Below are 14,694 nucleotides of genomic sequence, written 5' to 3'. Positions count from 1 at the left end.
TTAAAGTAGAGATTGGTCATCATTTAACAGTATGCTGGAACCAGCTTGAGGGCACTATGCCAGTATCGTCTGTTCTTCAGCTCTGATTTCCAGAGGGGCATCCTTGCTGTATCAGTATGCCATTTTCCAGAACAGCGTTTATTGGTATCCCAACTAAATTGAGATTATCAACAGTTTTGTGTTAAAGTTAATTTAAAGCCAGGCTCCTGAAATGAAAGAACATTGTGATCGCCTCGTGTGTCTTTGCTGGAGGTTTGTGAATCATTTGATATTTATATTGCACCTAATATATATCCAAAACCTATTTACACTTTGGAGAAGATGTTTATCAATGTAGAAAGAAATTCTGTTACAAATGGAAAAACATTTTTTGCTGAAAATTAAGGTGTCCATATCTTTTCGTGCTCAAGTAAAGTCTCTGAGAACCAAATTGCGTTGTTATTTATGTGGTTCTTCACATCGGAAGAAGAGAAAAAGTCACATTTTAAAATTAGTCTTTCCGTTCCCAATGCTGCAGATATGGACACATACTCACTAAAGTAACAACTGAAAACCTTAGCTTGCCAAGCATTGACTTGTTTACTGTGGCTGGTTGAATAAGATGAATATGTTGTTGATTATTCATAGGTACACCACAAGACACCTGAATGATGAATCAGCATCCAAACAGATTCGAACCATGCTTCAGGTTCAGTAACTCCTTGGGCAAGAGGATCTCTGTCCTGACCTCAGAAGATGTACATGTTTACATAATTTAATACAAGTTGGTGTTAATACTTATTTGTCTTATTTACCATAACCATTCCCTCCTCATCACTTAACGTATGAAGAAAGACCTTTATAATAAATTTGGTGAATGGCAATTTTGTTTTTTATTTTTAAATAGCATAATATGAAGCATACCTGCTGCCTTATATTTGATGTTGCAAAGTGCAGTTTGTTTTTGGCAGAATTTATGTACAATGCTGTTTTGCTCCAGTATGAATTTCTCTGTATTACTATAAGACCTGGTACATCTGCTAATCTTGTAAATTTTGCTAGTGTTTTAGTGTCTTAGCATTCAGGGAAACAGTTCTTACTGTGACAAAGATCAACACAAGCTTGCTGATTTTTCAAATTGTCTTACATGTGTTTGGTCAGTCAGCTACTATGGGCATAAATCATTGAGATCGGCACCTAGTTCCATCTGGTGCTCATGTTTGGTTGGAAACATGCTTTTGAGCTTTAAAAAGATAGCATCTCTTTTAATAGTCTGCAGCAAGGAATTTAAGAGTCACTTTTACACTCTCCCAGCATATGTCAATAAAAAAATGAACAGAATACAAAATTTGAAAAAGGCAGTAACATTAAAAAGCCATACCATTTTAATTGCACCATTTCTGTTCTAAAGTTTCAAATTAGACGATTAATGGATTACAGATGATTTTCTTTTCTGAGCTTCACAATACGTAAGTAAGATTCTGAATCTAGTCTGGACTTAACTGGCATTTTAAATATATCAAGTTGTGCACTTCCCATTATGTGCACTTTCAGCTAAACGAAAGGGGAATACAATACACATGCAAAAAGATAAATACACGAGGAGCAACAAGCAACATTGGTACAAGTCACATGCTCATAGATGAATGTAATTTCAGTCATTGCCAAATATGTACTACAGACTGATAAATCAATCTTCTGCCCAAATGTTATATAGAAGAGTGTTACGCTGCAAAGTATTATAAAAACATAATTTTAATGAGTGAGGGCAAATATTAAATCTGGAATAATAACTGCAAAAAATAACTAGGGGAAGTAAAATGAAAGGGAGGATGAACAAATTAACTTTAGGGAAATATATAGGCCGATAAGAAAAGGGTCTGTTTCTTTAACTCCTTCACTGGTGCAAAACTATATTTCTATTTCAGCATATTTTTTATACAAGCAATAAAATTTCATGTGTTGCATTCTGTGAATGAAGTGCACATAAATTAAATACAATTTAATAAGAATTATAACATAATCTATCAAAGGTGATTCCTGCAAATAGGGAATATGTTGCAGCAACCCATATAGTAATATTTGTTTCCATAAATGTGACTGAATTAATAATCCACAATTGATGAAGTCATGAATAGTCAACATCATGTGTGAAAGTATAAATTATAGTACATCCATGCCAACGATGTATTCTATTTATACCACAGGTTTACCATTGTTAAATTGAATAGTAATTCTATCTTCCCTTATTAGGGTAACTGGTAGTAGGGATTTCTAAGGCTGCCTATTTGGTCATGCAAGCTGGCTCTCGTCTCCTTGAAGAGGTGACTAGCCACCACCATGATCTGAGGGAAATATCCTTAGGGCAAGTACGAATTCCCCTCTCCAAGCATTATGGGTGGGATTTACCCACAACCCGCCACGTGTTTTTAGCCGGTGGAAGTGGGCCGTCAGAGGAATCTACCAGTCCCACGTGGACTGCACGTCGCCAGGAAACCTGTGCTTCGGCTTGGAACCGGAATATCCCACCGGCATGAACAGTTGGTAAATCCCGCCCGTGATTTTACTTATTTGTCATATATTTGAGATTGTAACTCAAATGGCCTTTTGTCCTTCTAAATATATTTTTAAAATGTGAGCAAAGTTAAAGTTCACAGGTTTGATTTTATTGGCAATCTAAATGCTCAAACTCTTCTTATTGTAAAGCATTGTATATGTATATGAGGCCTCTCCATTACATATGGAGTAACTTGCAAAGAGTATAAGGTTGGAATTAGTTGAATATTAAAATTTTATAAGATTTTTACTTTCTTAAAACACAACTAGAAAATGAGTTAAAAATCTAGAAATGTTCAGTTATTTCCATGGCAATAAGTATTTTATTGGGAAAATGGCAGCAAAGTTGCCTGGACCAAGACTGGAAGTATAGTGGGTTCAATTCGAGCAATTAATGTTGCATACCTGTGGAAAAGTGAAAATATTTTCATGGACTGTTACCAATACCACTGGTACAAGTTAACACTTGTATAAATAGCCTACAGAATTTAGTGACAAAAATGGCAAAGAAGGGAGTTTTATCTGATGGCATCCATTTGGTAACAAAACATTAGGTGCCTTGAGAGCTCTGTCACTACAGTTTGATACGGTTAACACTGTGACCGATTTGAGCCAGGTGATGAATACTACTCCAGTGAGGTGTCAAAAGAGACTCGAGCTCATTGTACTTTGTAGTAGTATTTTGGCATGGGATTAATTGTGATATCAGATTCAAGAATGTCCCTATTAATCAGGCAAAAATTTTACTTGTAAGCCCAGTGTTTCAATTCCAATACTAATGAAATATAACTATCATAGCATTTATTTTGTAGTGCGGCCTTTAATTAAAGTTGCAGAGTTGCAAGCACAGTATTAGAAAGTCAGCAACTTTTGTGAATACATTATAGCATTCAATATAAATTTCAGAGGAATTATTTGGCAAAATTCTGTTTTTGAATGGTATTTTAAATACACTGGAAAATGGAAATGTGGCTTAAATACATTCGCCCAAGAGGCAATATTGCCACTTTTAAAACGTGTAAAGTTGGGACATTGGTTTAAAGATCAGGCCTTTTAAATGGTGGCAAGACACTTCAATTCCACAATACGAAAACCGTGTTCATCCTATGTGAGATTTGCTATTTTATTCCACTATGATTTATTGTTGCAGTTTAATATGAGTAATAAAAGCTTTGATATTGTTTGTGACACATTGTATATTGCTCTGTATTTTGAATTCTAACTTAAAATGGATTAAAACAAATGAAAAATCAATTGGTCTGTTACTGCTGTCCTTCGTTAACGCAGCATTACTACAAAAAGTACTGCACTATATAGGCATTCTTCTTCAAAAACAATTATTATGCAAGAAATTAGCAAATTCAGCGTTCAACCAACCAACTAAAATGTTGGTTTGACCGACTGGATTTTTAAATTTTATTCTTCCATTTTAGCAGACACAAATACCGTACTATCATAGAATTTACAATGCAGAAGGAGGCAATTTGGCCCATCAAGCCCTTGGAAAGAGCACCCTGCTTAATCCCACACTATCCCAGTAAACCCGACCTAACCTTTTGGCTACTTTGGTGCAATTTAGTATGGTCAATCCACCTATTCTGCACATCTTTGGACTGTGGTAGGAAACCGGAGCACCCGGAGGAAACCCACGCAGACACGAGAAAGTGCAAACTCCACTCAGTCATCCGAGGCCAGAATTGAACCCGGGTACCTGGAGCTGAGGCAGCAGTGCTAACCACTGTGCCGTCGTACCAACTTTCTTTTACATATTATGTGTTTGTGTAATTTAAATAAAATAGGTGCTTTTTAAATAACCTAAAAATTGGTTAGTACTACATGTACTGCACAAAAGAAACATTGATCATTGGCTTTCTAATTGCAGCAGTATCTGACAGGCACTCTTTGTACAACAGGTATGAAGCACTTGCTAATGTGTCATAAAGAACACACATTTGAAATGAACAGCAGGTCAGCATCGGAAAAACAAAGTTACAGTTTGTGACAATTGGACGGAATTCTTTGTTTGAGAGGCTATGGGCGTGGTTTTCCCAAAAAGGAACAAAGTCCCCGAGCAAGCGCGTGTCGCCGCGTATTTCCCAGCACTCCCAGTGCCGAGAAACACATGGCTATTCAACGTGACTCGCCTTGATTAAGGGGCCTAAACGGGGAACACGCAGACGAGGCCGCACATAGCCCCATTTTTTACAATGGGGAGCTCCACTCGCCAGAACTCCCTGTTGTAGCAAGAGATCGGGATGCCATTTTTAAATGGCGTCCCGATCTCAGAAGCCCACAAAAGAATCGCCGACCTCCCCCCACCCCGAACACAACATGGGAGGGTCCCCCGCCCCACACCCATGACAGGCAAAAAATGCCAGCTTGGCAGTGCCAACCTGGCAGTGTCCCTGCCAGCACCACATTGGAAATGTCAGGCTGGTACCTGGGTGGCACTGTCAGAGTACCCAGGTGGCACCAGGAGTGCCATTCCATATGGTCCCTGTTTGTGGGGGCCAGTGACTAATTGCACTCACCCAAGGTCCCCAAGGCAAAGGGATTGAATCCCAAAGCCTCAGGAGCCTTGGGAATCTAAACATTAGAGTAAGGATTACTGCCTCGCTCTGATATGCAGATTTGGCAAAAGCTGATCCCGCCCATTGTGGGTGGGATTCTCCTTGCAATGTCTCAGAGATTGCGTTTAATCTTGCGAGGTGTTGCGAGCCGGATATATCCCAAGAGCGTTGAGCCGCAGTGTGGCCGGATGATCATGCCCTATGACCGGGATTCTCCGTTTGGGAGACGAAGGGCAGGATTATCTGTTTGGGATACTATGCTGGGATTATCTTTTTGGGAGACTATGGCCAGGATTCTCCGTTTGGGAGAATAATAACGAAATACTCCGCCTCGTGATGCCGTAAACGCAAACCGCAATTGGGCGGAGAATCGGGCGTTGGCCAAAATTGAGGTTTGCGCCCGATGCAAATTTGGGCGCCATGCTCGTTGGTAATGATAATGAGGTTTGCGTACCGCGCCAGCTGCACCATGCAAAACCAGCAGTTGCATGCATTTAAATGTGATTAACCCACTATGTTCTGGGCCTCCGTGATGCTCCACCCCTCTCAGGGAGAAATCACACGGACGCAATTTACTACAGGTATTAATAAATGGGGACAGGACACCATGGCTGATGGGGGGGGAGAGAGAAGGTAAGCAAATTTGAAAAACTGCTTTAAAATGTTCATGCTTGCTGAGGGTTGCTGCCAGGGCTGGGGAGAGTAGCGGGGGGTCGACTTAGTGACAGTTCCGTGGATTTGGGGTGTCCCCCTCAGGATCGGGGTGGACTGGTTCTCACCACCATTGCTGCGATATTTGTTTTAAATGCACCTATTTGGTACAAGTTGCAGGCCCCTGGCTGCTCACTCTGCTGACCGCTCAGTGTGTCCTGTAAATGTTCACAGAGCTTCTGGTCATTTGGGAGCACACCCAGGTCGCCCCTCTGGAATCCCTCAGATCCCAACTGACCCATCAATGGGATGGAGGTGACCAAGCACCATCAGTGGCCCACCTGGTGCTGGCACTCCTCAGTGGACTCATCAGAAGCGCAGCCCCATAGCAGGGGAACAACAGAGCTCACCCCAAACAAAGGACACATGCACCGTGGCCTTTGGCACCCTCTCTGGCGTACTGTCCCTCTCAGGGCAGAGGCCTCACCAGTGGCACTATCAGCTAGCCCACCACAGGACCACCAGCTATCTCCAAGCCCTGCCTGTCCACTGCGCCTCTGCAAGATACAATTACTAATCAACAGGGGTAACGGCGGCCGTCACGACGCATGTCAGCAATAGGTTCTGCGGCACCTGTCCTGACCCCCCAGTGGGATCTACTATGGGTGTCCTCATTCGGTAGGTCATGTGCTATCCTTCCAGCAGGGTGGCACCTGGTTGTGCGGTGAAGAAGGTGACTTTGTGCCATCAATCACCTCCACATTTAGAGGTTTATGTGTGGGCAGGTCATACAGATGGGGGTGAGGCAGGGAAGTGTGTGTCTGCTGGGAGCATAACTGCAGTGTGATGTGGGCCCTGGGTGTGACACGCAAGTTGTGACAACCTGTCCGGGGACATAGGATGGATGGATGCCCAAGTGCGTCAGAACACCACCACCGCCAAATCCTCCTCCAATTCGCACACCATCCAAACTTGGAAATATATTGTCATTCTTTGTCATTGCTGGGTGCAAATCCTGAAAATCTCCAACCATGAGCGCTTTGGAGTACCTTCGTCACTTGGGCTACAGAAATTGAAGAAGAAATGAGCGCTAAATGTTGGCGTTGTCAATGATGCCCATGTTCTAGGAATGATCAATATTTTGAATAATTGGTATCTTGCAACCAATGTTGGGGTCCAGTATTTATTTTTAAACTTATCTGGAACTTCTATTTTAGCAACTCCATCACCAACCATGCCAATTGCGCTTTAAAGTTAACATTCAGAATTCCCTTGCAATCACAAAACAATAAACGTCATCGTTCCTTTCACATTATTGAGGCCTGCTCATGCTGACAGTAGTACTGTTGTCTGAACAGATCATCAGAAACATGTGACAAATACTTATTCAGTTTGAATTGAAGAGTAATAGTGACATTGACAGTCTCCAGCTTCCACAGTCAAGTAGCACTTCTACACTGCAACCTGTGGAATTAAGTACGCATACTGTTGTGTTGACAAGCCTATTTTTTTTTTTCAATAAAGATACTTAATAGTTGTTAAACTGCCACTGACCTTTATTTAGCTGCTGCAAATAAAACAGCAGAAAAGCTACTTCACTAAAAAGATGAAAATAGATTGAGATAACTGGAAACTTAACGGGCGAGATTCTCCACTCCCGCGCCGGTTGGGAGAATCGCCTGGGCCGCCAAAATTTCCCGGGACGCCGGTCCGACGCCCTCCCGCGATTCTCCCAAGCGGCGGGAACGGCCCCGTCGAGTTCTGCAGGCCGGAGAATCGCCGGAGACACCCAAAATGGCGATTCTTCGGCACCCCCGCTATTCTCAGGCCCGGATGGGCCGAGCGTCCAGGCCAAAACGGCGGGTTCCCCCAGGCGCCGTCCACACCTGGTCGCTGCTGTCGGGAACGCTGGGGGGGCGGCCTGCGCGGGGGGAGGAGGGATCCTGTACCGGGGGGTACCTCAAATGTGGGATGGCCTGCGATCGGTGCCCACCGATCGTCGGGCCGTCCTCTCTGAAGGAGGACCTTCCGCGGCCCCGCAAGATCCGTCCGCCATCTTCTTGCGGGGCGGACTCGGGGAGGACAGCAACCACGCATGCGCGGGTTGGCGCCGGCCAACCTGCACATGCGCGGGTGACGCCAGTTATGCGGCGCTGCCTTTACACGGCGACAAGGCCTGGCGCATGTAGATGACGCGGCCCCGCTCCTAGCCCATTATTGGGCCCTGAATCAGTCGGGATAGGGGCAGTTTCGCGCCGTCGTGAACCTCAACGGCGTTCACGACGGCCTGGGCACTTCGGCGCAGGAGTGGAGAATCCCGCCCAACATGTCTGTAGAATGCACTTGTTACCATTTTTGTTAAAATCCCAATTTTTAAAAAATAGATTGCATTAATTTATTCTCTGATATCACTTCTTAATATCGTTGCTAGAGAATTAAATGCAATTATTGTTCGACCAAATCAATCAGCTGTGTTTATGAATTCCTCAAATTAGTCACTTTGTCAAAACCCCCTCGAAGCAGTGTGCTGGATATGTATAATTGAGATGTCGCACAATGTTAGAACTGATCCTGTGACAGTTTATGCAGTTATCAGAATTTGGAAATTGTACGATCATTTCTTTAACAATCGTTGTTATTTTGTGCAACTCCATATTGTCAATCACAGAATTGGTGTGGTACAGAAGGAGGCCATTTGGCCCATCGTGTCTGCACCGGCTCAGCAAATGAACATTCTGACTTAATGCCATTCCCCTGCCTTTTTCCCGTAATCCTGCACATTGCTTCTATTCGAAGTTTGAATCCCTCGATTGAACCTGCCTCCATCATATTACATTCCAGATCCGAACCACTGGCTGTGTGAAATGTTTTTTCTCACATTGCGTTTGCTTCTTTTCCAAATCACTTTAAATCTGTGCCCTCTCGTTCTCGAGATCCTATTACAAATGGAAACAGTTTCTCCCTATCTTCTCTGTCCAGCACCCACATGATTTTAATCACCTCTATCAAATCCCTTCTGAGCCTCCTTCTTTCCAAGGAGAACAGTCCCATCCTCTCCAATCCTCATAACTGAAGTTTCTCATCCCTGGAACCATTCTTGTAAACCTCTTCTGCACTCTCTCCAGTGGGTTCAGATCCTTGTGTAATGGTGCCCAGAACTGTACACAATATAATATTTATAATTAATATCTCGTATAAGTTCCACATAACTTCCTTGCTCCAATAGAGGAATAATAATCTATACCCCTATTAGTAAAGCATGGTTTATTAACTGCTCTCTCCAACTGTCCTGTTACTTGCAATGATTTATGCACATTCCAAGTCCTCCTGCTCCTGCACCCCCTTGAAAATTGTATCCCTTATTTTGCATTGTCTGCCTATGTTCTTCCTACCAAAATGCAGAATTTCACACTGCTCTGCAAAGAACTTCATCTGCCATCCATCTGCCCACTCCACCAACTTGTCTATGTCCTTTTGAAGTTCCACACTGTCCTCACAGTTTACAATGCTTCCAGGTTTTGTGTCATCTGCAAACTTTGGAATTTTCCCAAGTGTACCAAGATCTAGATGATCAATATATATCAAGAAAAGTAAAGGTCCCAGGGGAATTCTACAAACCTTCCAGCAGCTCAAAAGATATCCATTGACCATTACTCTCTGTTTCCTATTACTCAGCCAGTTTTGTATCCATGTTGCTACTGCCCCTTTTTATCCCATGAGCTCTATCTTTTCTCACAAGTCTGTTGTTTGGCACTGTATCGAATGTCTTTTGAATGTCCATGTACACCACATCAACAGCATTACCCTCCTCGACCCTTTCTCTTACATCTTCAAAGAAAACTCCAGAAAACTAATTAAAACGACTTTCCCTTTAGAAATCCATGCTGGGTCTACCAGTAGTAGTAGTCTCTCCCTGCTGCCAGCAGACTTCTGAATGGACCTACCTTGTATTAAGTTGACCTTTTCTCTACATCCTAGTTATGACTGTAACATTATATTCTGCAGTCTCTCCTTCCTTCCCTATGTACGGTATGCATTGTTTGTACAGCATGCAAGAAACAATACTTTTCACTGTATAATACATGTGACAATAATAAATCAAATCAAAATCATATTTTTCCATGTGATTACTAATTCTATCCTAAACAATTGTTTTGAAAAGCTTCCCCATCACTCAAGTTAAAGTTCTGAAAGACAAATTTTCATTTCCTTCCACTGAAAGTTACCTGGAGGAGGGGGGGGGGGGGGGGGTCTGCAGCCCTCCTAGTCAGCAGGATCTTCTGGTCCCACCTAAGGCGACCCTCCCCCTCCCTGTGGTGAGACGGGTGAGCCACACACAATGTCATAGACATCGGTGGGACCAGAAGATCCCACCTGCAGCCAATGGCAAGCCACATCTGCTGCTGGACAAAATGCCGCAGGGGAGCCTGTAAATCCCACCCCTTGGTCTTTGTAATTTCTGCCTCTCTGGAACCATTATGGTGGTGGAGTATTAATGTGTTCAGCAGTTACATAGGAGTTCACAATTTTGCTGGCGTATTGAAGATAAATAGACTTTGACAAATATTTTACTCTGTAGATCCAGCTTAGAGATCCAATGGCCTTATTGTCAAGTATTCATGCAAAAAGTAAATTCCCGATCTTCCTCGATTTTACGTTGCCCGCAGGACTTTTCGGGGCATCAGATCGAAGAATAAAGGTTTAAAACATTTGTCCACCAGCTAAAATGAGGTGGCACAAAGGGCAGCAGAACAAGGCCTGACAGCAAGACCATGGTTCAATGTGCCAGCAGTTTCTGTTGGTTAAGGTGGCAGTGTCTGTATAATCTTCAATGGAGTTTTTAAAATCTTTTTGGCACCTTCCAAATGATTGACATAGACTGATTATGAGAGCAAGGGACCTAACAATTCTAGCCGTGACTGCGAAATTACCCCTCTGCCGCATGATAGGCCGACCTGCAGTGCTGATTCTCAGAACCCTCACACTAAAGTGTTATCCATAATACAATGTAAATGTGACTACAACAAAAATTCAAGACTATGGGCTGGATTCTCCATTTGAGAAACTAAGTGCTGATGCCGGGACTGAATGGTGGCTGTCCCACGGTCCCAATGGGGGTGCGACAGCCGGAGCCATTCAAGACATGCAAATTGGCCAGCACTTGCACAACATGAAACTAGTGCAATTCCAACCACACCAGCGCATGATTCACTGGTGTTGGCACTTGAGAGCCTGACAAGCTGCAGCTGCATACAAAAACTCCCTCCCCCACACAGTCTCATTACAGCCAAAAAGATGCCTCCCCTGAGAGCGGCCCTGAGATTCGTGGACGCAGTGCTTTAGATACTACTGGTTGCCATGGAGGAGAGGCGGGACATCCTGTTCCCTGGGGTGGGAAGGAGGTTGCCACCTCCCAACATCAACCAGGTCTGGGCAGAGGTGGCAGCGGCCGTGAGTGCCGTGGGCCCCACCGCGAGGGCTAGATAGCAGTGCAGGAAGAAGCTGCATAACCTCCTCAGGGCAGCCCAGGAAAGTCACCAGCTCGTATCCCTGGCACAACCCCCATCCCATACTCCCACACCCATCCCTCTCCCCCTTCTAGAGGGAGACAAGATGCATGGTGCGATCGCGTGCAAGGCATGGGGCAGGCAAGAGGTGGGTGACTCAAGTGCCTTAGGGACAGTGCAACCATTGGGGGCTGACTTGATTGTCCCATATCGACCTCTGCTTCTGCAACTGCCCACTCTCCCGCTCCACCGACCAAGTCCATCACCCTCTGCTCCGCGATGGTGTGGAACCCCACCTGCCGGCAGTCCATGTGCAACCCCACCTAGCATCACATGCCAACACGCAGGTGAGCAGCTGCAGACCCCTGTGCTGCCCGCATCCGAGTGTCTCACATTGTGCGTTATCTGTCCCCCTAGGAGAAGTTGGCCCACAACCACCGGGAGCGGGAGAAGACTGGAGGAGGCCACCTGACTTGCGGCCCCTCACCGTCACGGAGCAGAAGGTGATGGACCTGGTTGGTGGAGTGGGAGAGTGAGGAGAAGCAGAGGTCGACATGGGATAACCAAGTCAGCGTCCAGTGTGTTGCATTGTCCCTACGGCAAGTGAATCACCCCCCTCCTCCCCCCACACCATGCCTTGCCTGCGATCTCACCATGTGTCTTGTCTTGTGCCTTTAAGGGTCACCTCCTAGTGAGACGGGACTGGCTGTCGTCCCTCACCACCACCACAACCCCGCGACTCACCTGGCAACGAGACGGGACCGTCCAGGATCCCTTGACCCCCCCCCCCCCCGGAGCATATGTCCGGGGAAGACACCAACTTCTCATCACTGTTGTCACCGGCATCCTCCACCATCCCAGAGACACTCACCTCGGTTGGGCACTTTAGTGATGAGGTTCCTGGGGCACTATCTGGTGCACATCGCACAATTGCAGCAGTACGTCCAATGGAGGTAGGAGCTCCCAAGTGGGCGGACGGTTGGAGAGTGGCCCGGCCTCGGGGACTAACTGTCGTCCATACAGGTCTAGCGCTTCTGGAAAGGGCGGCCCTGTCAATGTTGGAGATGCAGACGCAAAGCCAGGGTCTACATGAGCGGGTGTCAGCAATCTTGCAGAGCAGTTGGAGGAGTCCAACCACCAGGAGGCGCTGCCAACAATGCGTGGCACCCAGGCCAACACCGCACGGGTAGCGTCTGTGGTGGAGGCCTTCAGTGCAAGGGTCACAGCCATGGATCAGGATGTTCAAGGCCTGGGGCACAGTGTTTGGTTGATGGCAGATGCGCAGGACAGGGCAGCCCTGTCGCGGGTAGCAATGAAACAGGGCCACATGTGGCGTTCCAGTGCATAGCCCAGTCACAACGGGCCATTGCTGCGGGGGTCGAGAGCATTGGCTGGGAGCTAGCTGACCTTAGCCAGACACAGAAGGGCCTGGCGCGCGGTTCCTGAGGGACCTCTGAATCCCCCCCACCTGTCCCTGGCGCATCTGATGGGCAGCAGGCAGAACAGGGTGGCGCCTGTGATACCCAGAAGACTGCTGGGCCCATTCAGTACCAGTCGTTCCAGAGGACGGCTGCCAAAGGGGACCCAGGTCACTGGGCGGGATACGCAGGAGGTCGCCTCCACTCCTGATTCACCGCTTGGGGACCCACCTAGACGGAGCATTAGGACACGTAAGAATCAGAAAGGTAGACAGCAGTTAAGTCGGCACAGGTGCAACACATAGGATAGAGTTAGGGGCTAGGGGCACAGTTATTGTAAATAGCAGTGTCAAAAATAAACACCTGTTCAACATTCTGAATTGCCAAAGGGTGTGTGGGATGGGCTGTGCTGGGTGCACAGGCTGTGCTAGGATGGGGGGGCCGGGAGGGGAGCGTGGAGAAGAGCATGTGGGAGGCCAGTGATAAAGGGTCACCATGTGGCATGGTACCCAGTGAGTGACCCATCACTGCTCAGCGCCCCCAAAACCAACCTCCTGCCCATGTCCTGCCTACCCTGGGCCTCCATATCCTCATTGTCAGGTGCCTGTTCCCATGCCCCCTCGGGTCCATGTGCGCCCTCTTCTGGCACAGATGTCTCACAGTCTCCCTGCTCAGCCATAGTTCTCAGCGACGCCCTCGGTCCGCCAGGTTCTCGATATACACGGAGGCTGATGCGCCGCTTCCTTCCCACCTCCTCGGCTGGTGGACGGCCGACTCTCCAGCCTCAACAGTTGGCCCATGCTCCTCTGGGGCAGGCTCCTGTTCTGCAGGGTCCTCTCCAAGCAGCTCCTGCTTGTGCAGCCTCATTGTGTTCGCAAGGGCTGCTGCGGCCAGGCAGATGCCAACCATTCTCAGCTGGTCTACTAAATCCATTGCCTGCATGTGGTAAAGGGCAGAAATGTTAGCATGGTGAGTACTTCCATGCCCATCCAGGTCCAACAGGCTACGCGGTGGCCCTTACCTGCCCTGCAGCCCCTATCCCTCTTCCCACTCCCACCCCCGGCCGTTCCCCCGTTACTCTGTCTTCCACACCTTGCCCCTAACCCCACCAGCCGTCCCTACTGGCAGAAGTACCGGTGGCTGGCACTAACTATGCCAACGATTATGCTCTGGTCTACTGAGGGTGACCTCCTTGGGTGAGCTGTGTGCTACCCCGCCAGCTTGGTGGCACTCGGTTAGGGGGGGGGGGGGCACCGACTGCCGCCATCTTGGTGGCATGCCTGCCAGTGGATGGAGCTGGGTGGGTGGGGTGGGCTACCTTTGGAATGGTTTGGTGTGCCATGAGCCCTCTCTGCGACGGAAGGGTTGTGTCTACCTGTCCGAAGTTAAGGATTGATGGGAGCAGGGGCACAGTGGTCAGGCAGAGGCACGCAGGCAATGTGCCACAGTGTATGCATCTGCTGTTCAGGGTACACTCTGCTCTTCCCTTGCTCCCTTTGCAAGTGGATGCACTGAGGAGTGCCAGCACCTGGTGGGCCACTAGCTGCACTGGACCATGCCCATTCTGTTGGTGGGGTGGCTGTGGTTTGAGGGTTCCTGGGGGGGTGGCCTGGGTAGGTGGGGGGGTGGGAGGGGCACCCATACGGTCGGTGGCGCTCTGGACATTTACGGATCACAGTGTGCAGTCAGTGGAATGTGCAGCCAGGTGGCTGCCTTGCAGGCAGCAGCAATGGTGGTCCCAGTCCCATGGCCCATCTCCAGGTCATACCCGACCCTAGCAGCAGACGCCCCCTGCCCAGCCAGCGGCACAATTGTTAGCCCACTGTTGCGCCTTTGGAAACTTTTCTTTCTTCCTCTCTCTCCCTCAGCAGCCACGGTGCCCATTTGTAAATATCACAAGTGAATCCTGACGGCGTCATTTCCACCTTGCGGAGATGGAGCATCCCGGAAGGCCGGAGACTACCGGGTCAGGTCCATTAATGATATCTATTCACCCTCCGACTGCGATTCCTA

The 14,694-nt window shown here is 47.2% G+C and overlaps 1 protein-coding gene and 1 long non-coding RNA gene across 16 annotated transcripts in view; one reads left to right on the top strand and one right to left on the bottom strand.

Moving 5' to 3' along the window:
* The window catches only part of LOC140410565 (CYFIP-related Rac1 interactor A), a 380,318-nt gene extending 376,529 nt beyond the window's left edge, over positions 1-3,789 (top strand). For all 14 annotated transcript variants that reach the window (XM_072498818.1, XM_072498824.1, XM_072498817.1 and 11 more), the window contains one exon: positions 628-3,789. In XM_072498818.1, the coding sequence (XP_072354919.1) occupies positions 628-697 (70 nt within the window). In that variant the 3' untranslated portion in view covers positions 698-3,789. The remainder of the gene's footprint in view (positions 1-627) is intronic.
* LOC140410566 (uncharacterized) overlaps positions 1-14,694 on the bottom strand; it is a 130,237-nt gene that overhangs the window by 17,262 nt on the left and 98,281 nt on the right. The window lies entirely within an intron of this gene.

The sequence above is a fragment of the Scyliorhinus torazame genome, chromosome 4 (genome assembly GCF_047496885.1).
Source record: "Scyliorhinus torazame isolate Kashiwa2021f chromosome 4, sScyTor2.1, whole genome shotgun sequence".
Lineage (NCBI taxonomy): Eukaryota > Metazoa > Chordata > Chondrichthyes > Carcharhiniformes > Scyliorhinidae > Scyliorhinus > Scyliorhinus torazame.
The sequence above is the reverse complement of the archived record's forward strand: the minus strand, read 5'-3'. Positions and strand labels throughout refer to the sequence as shown.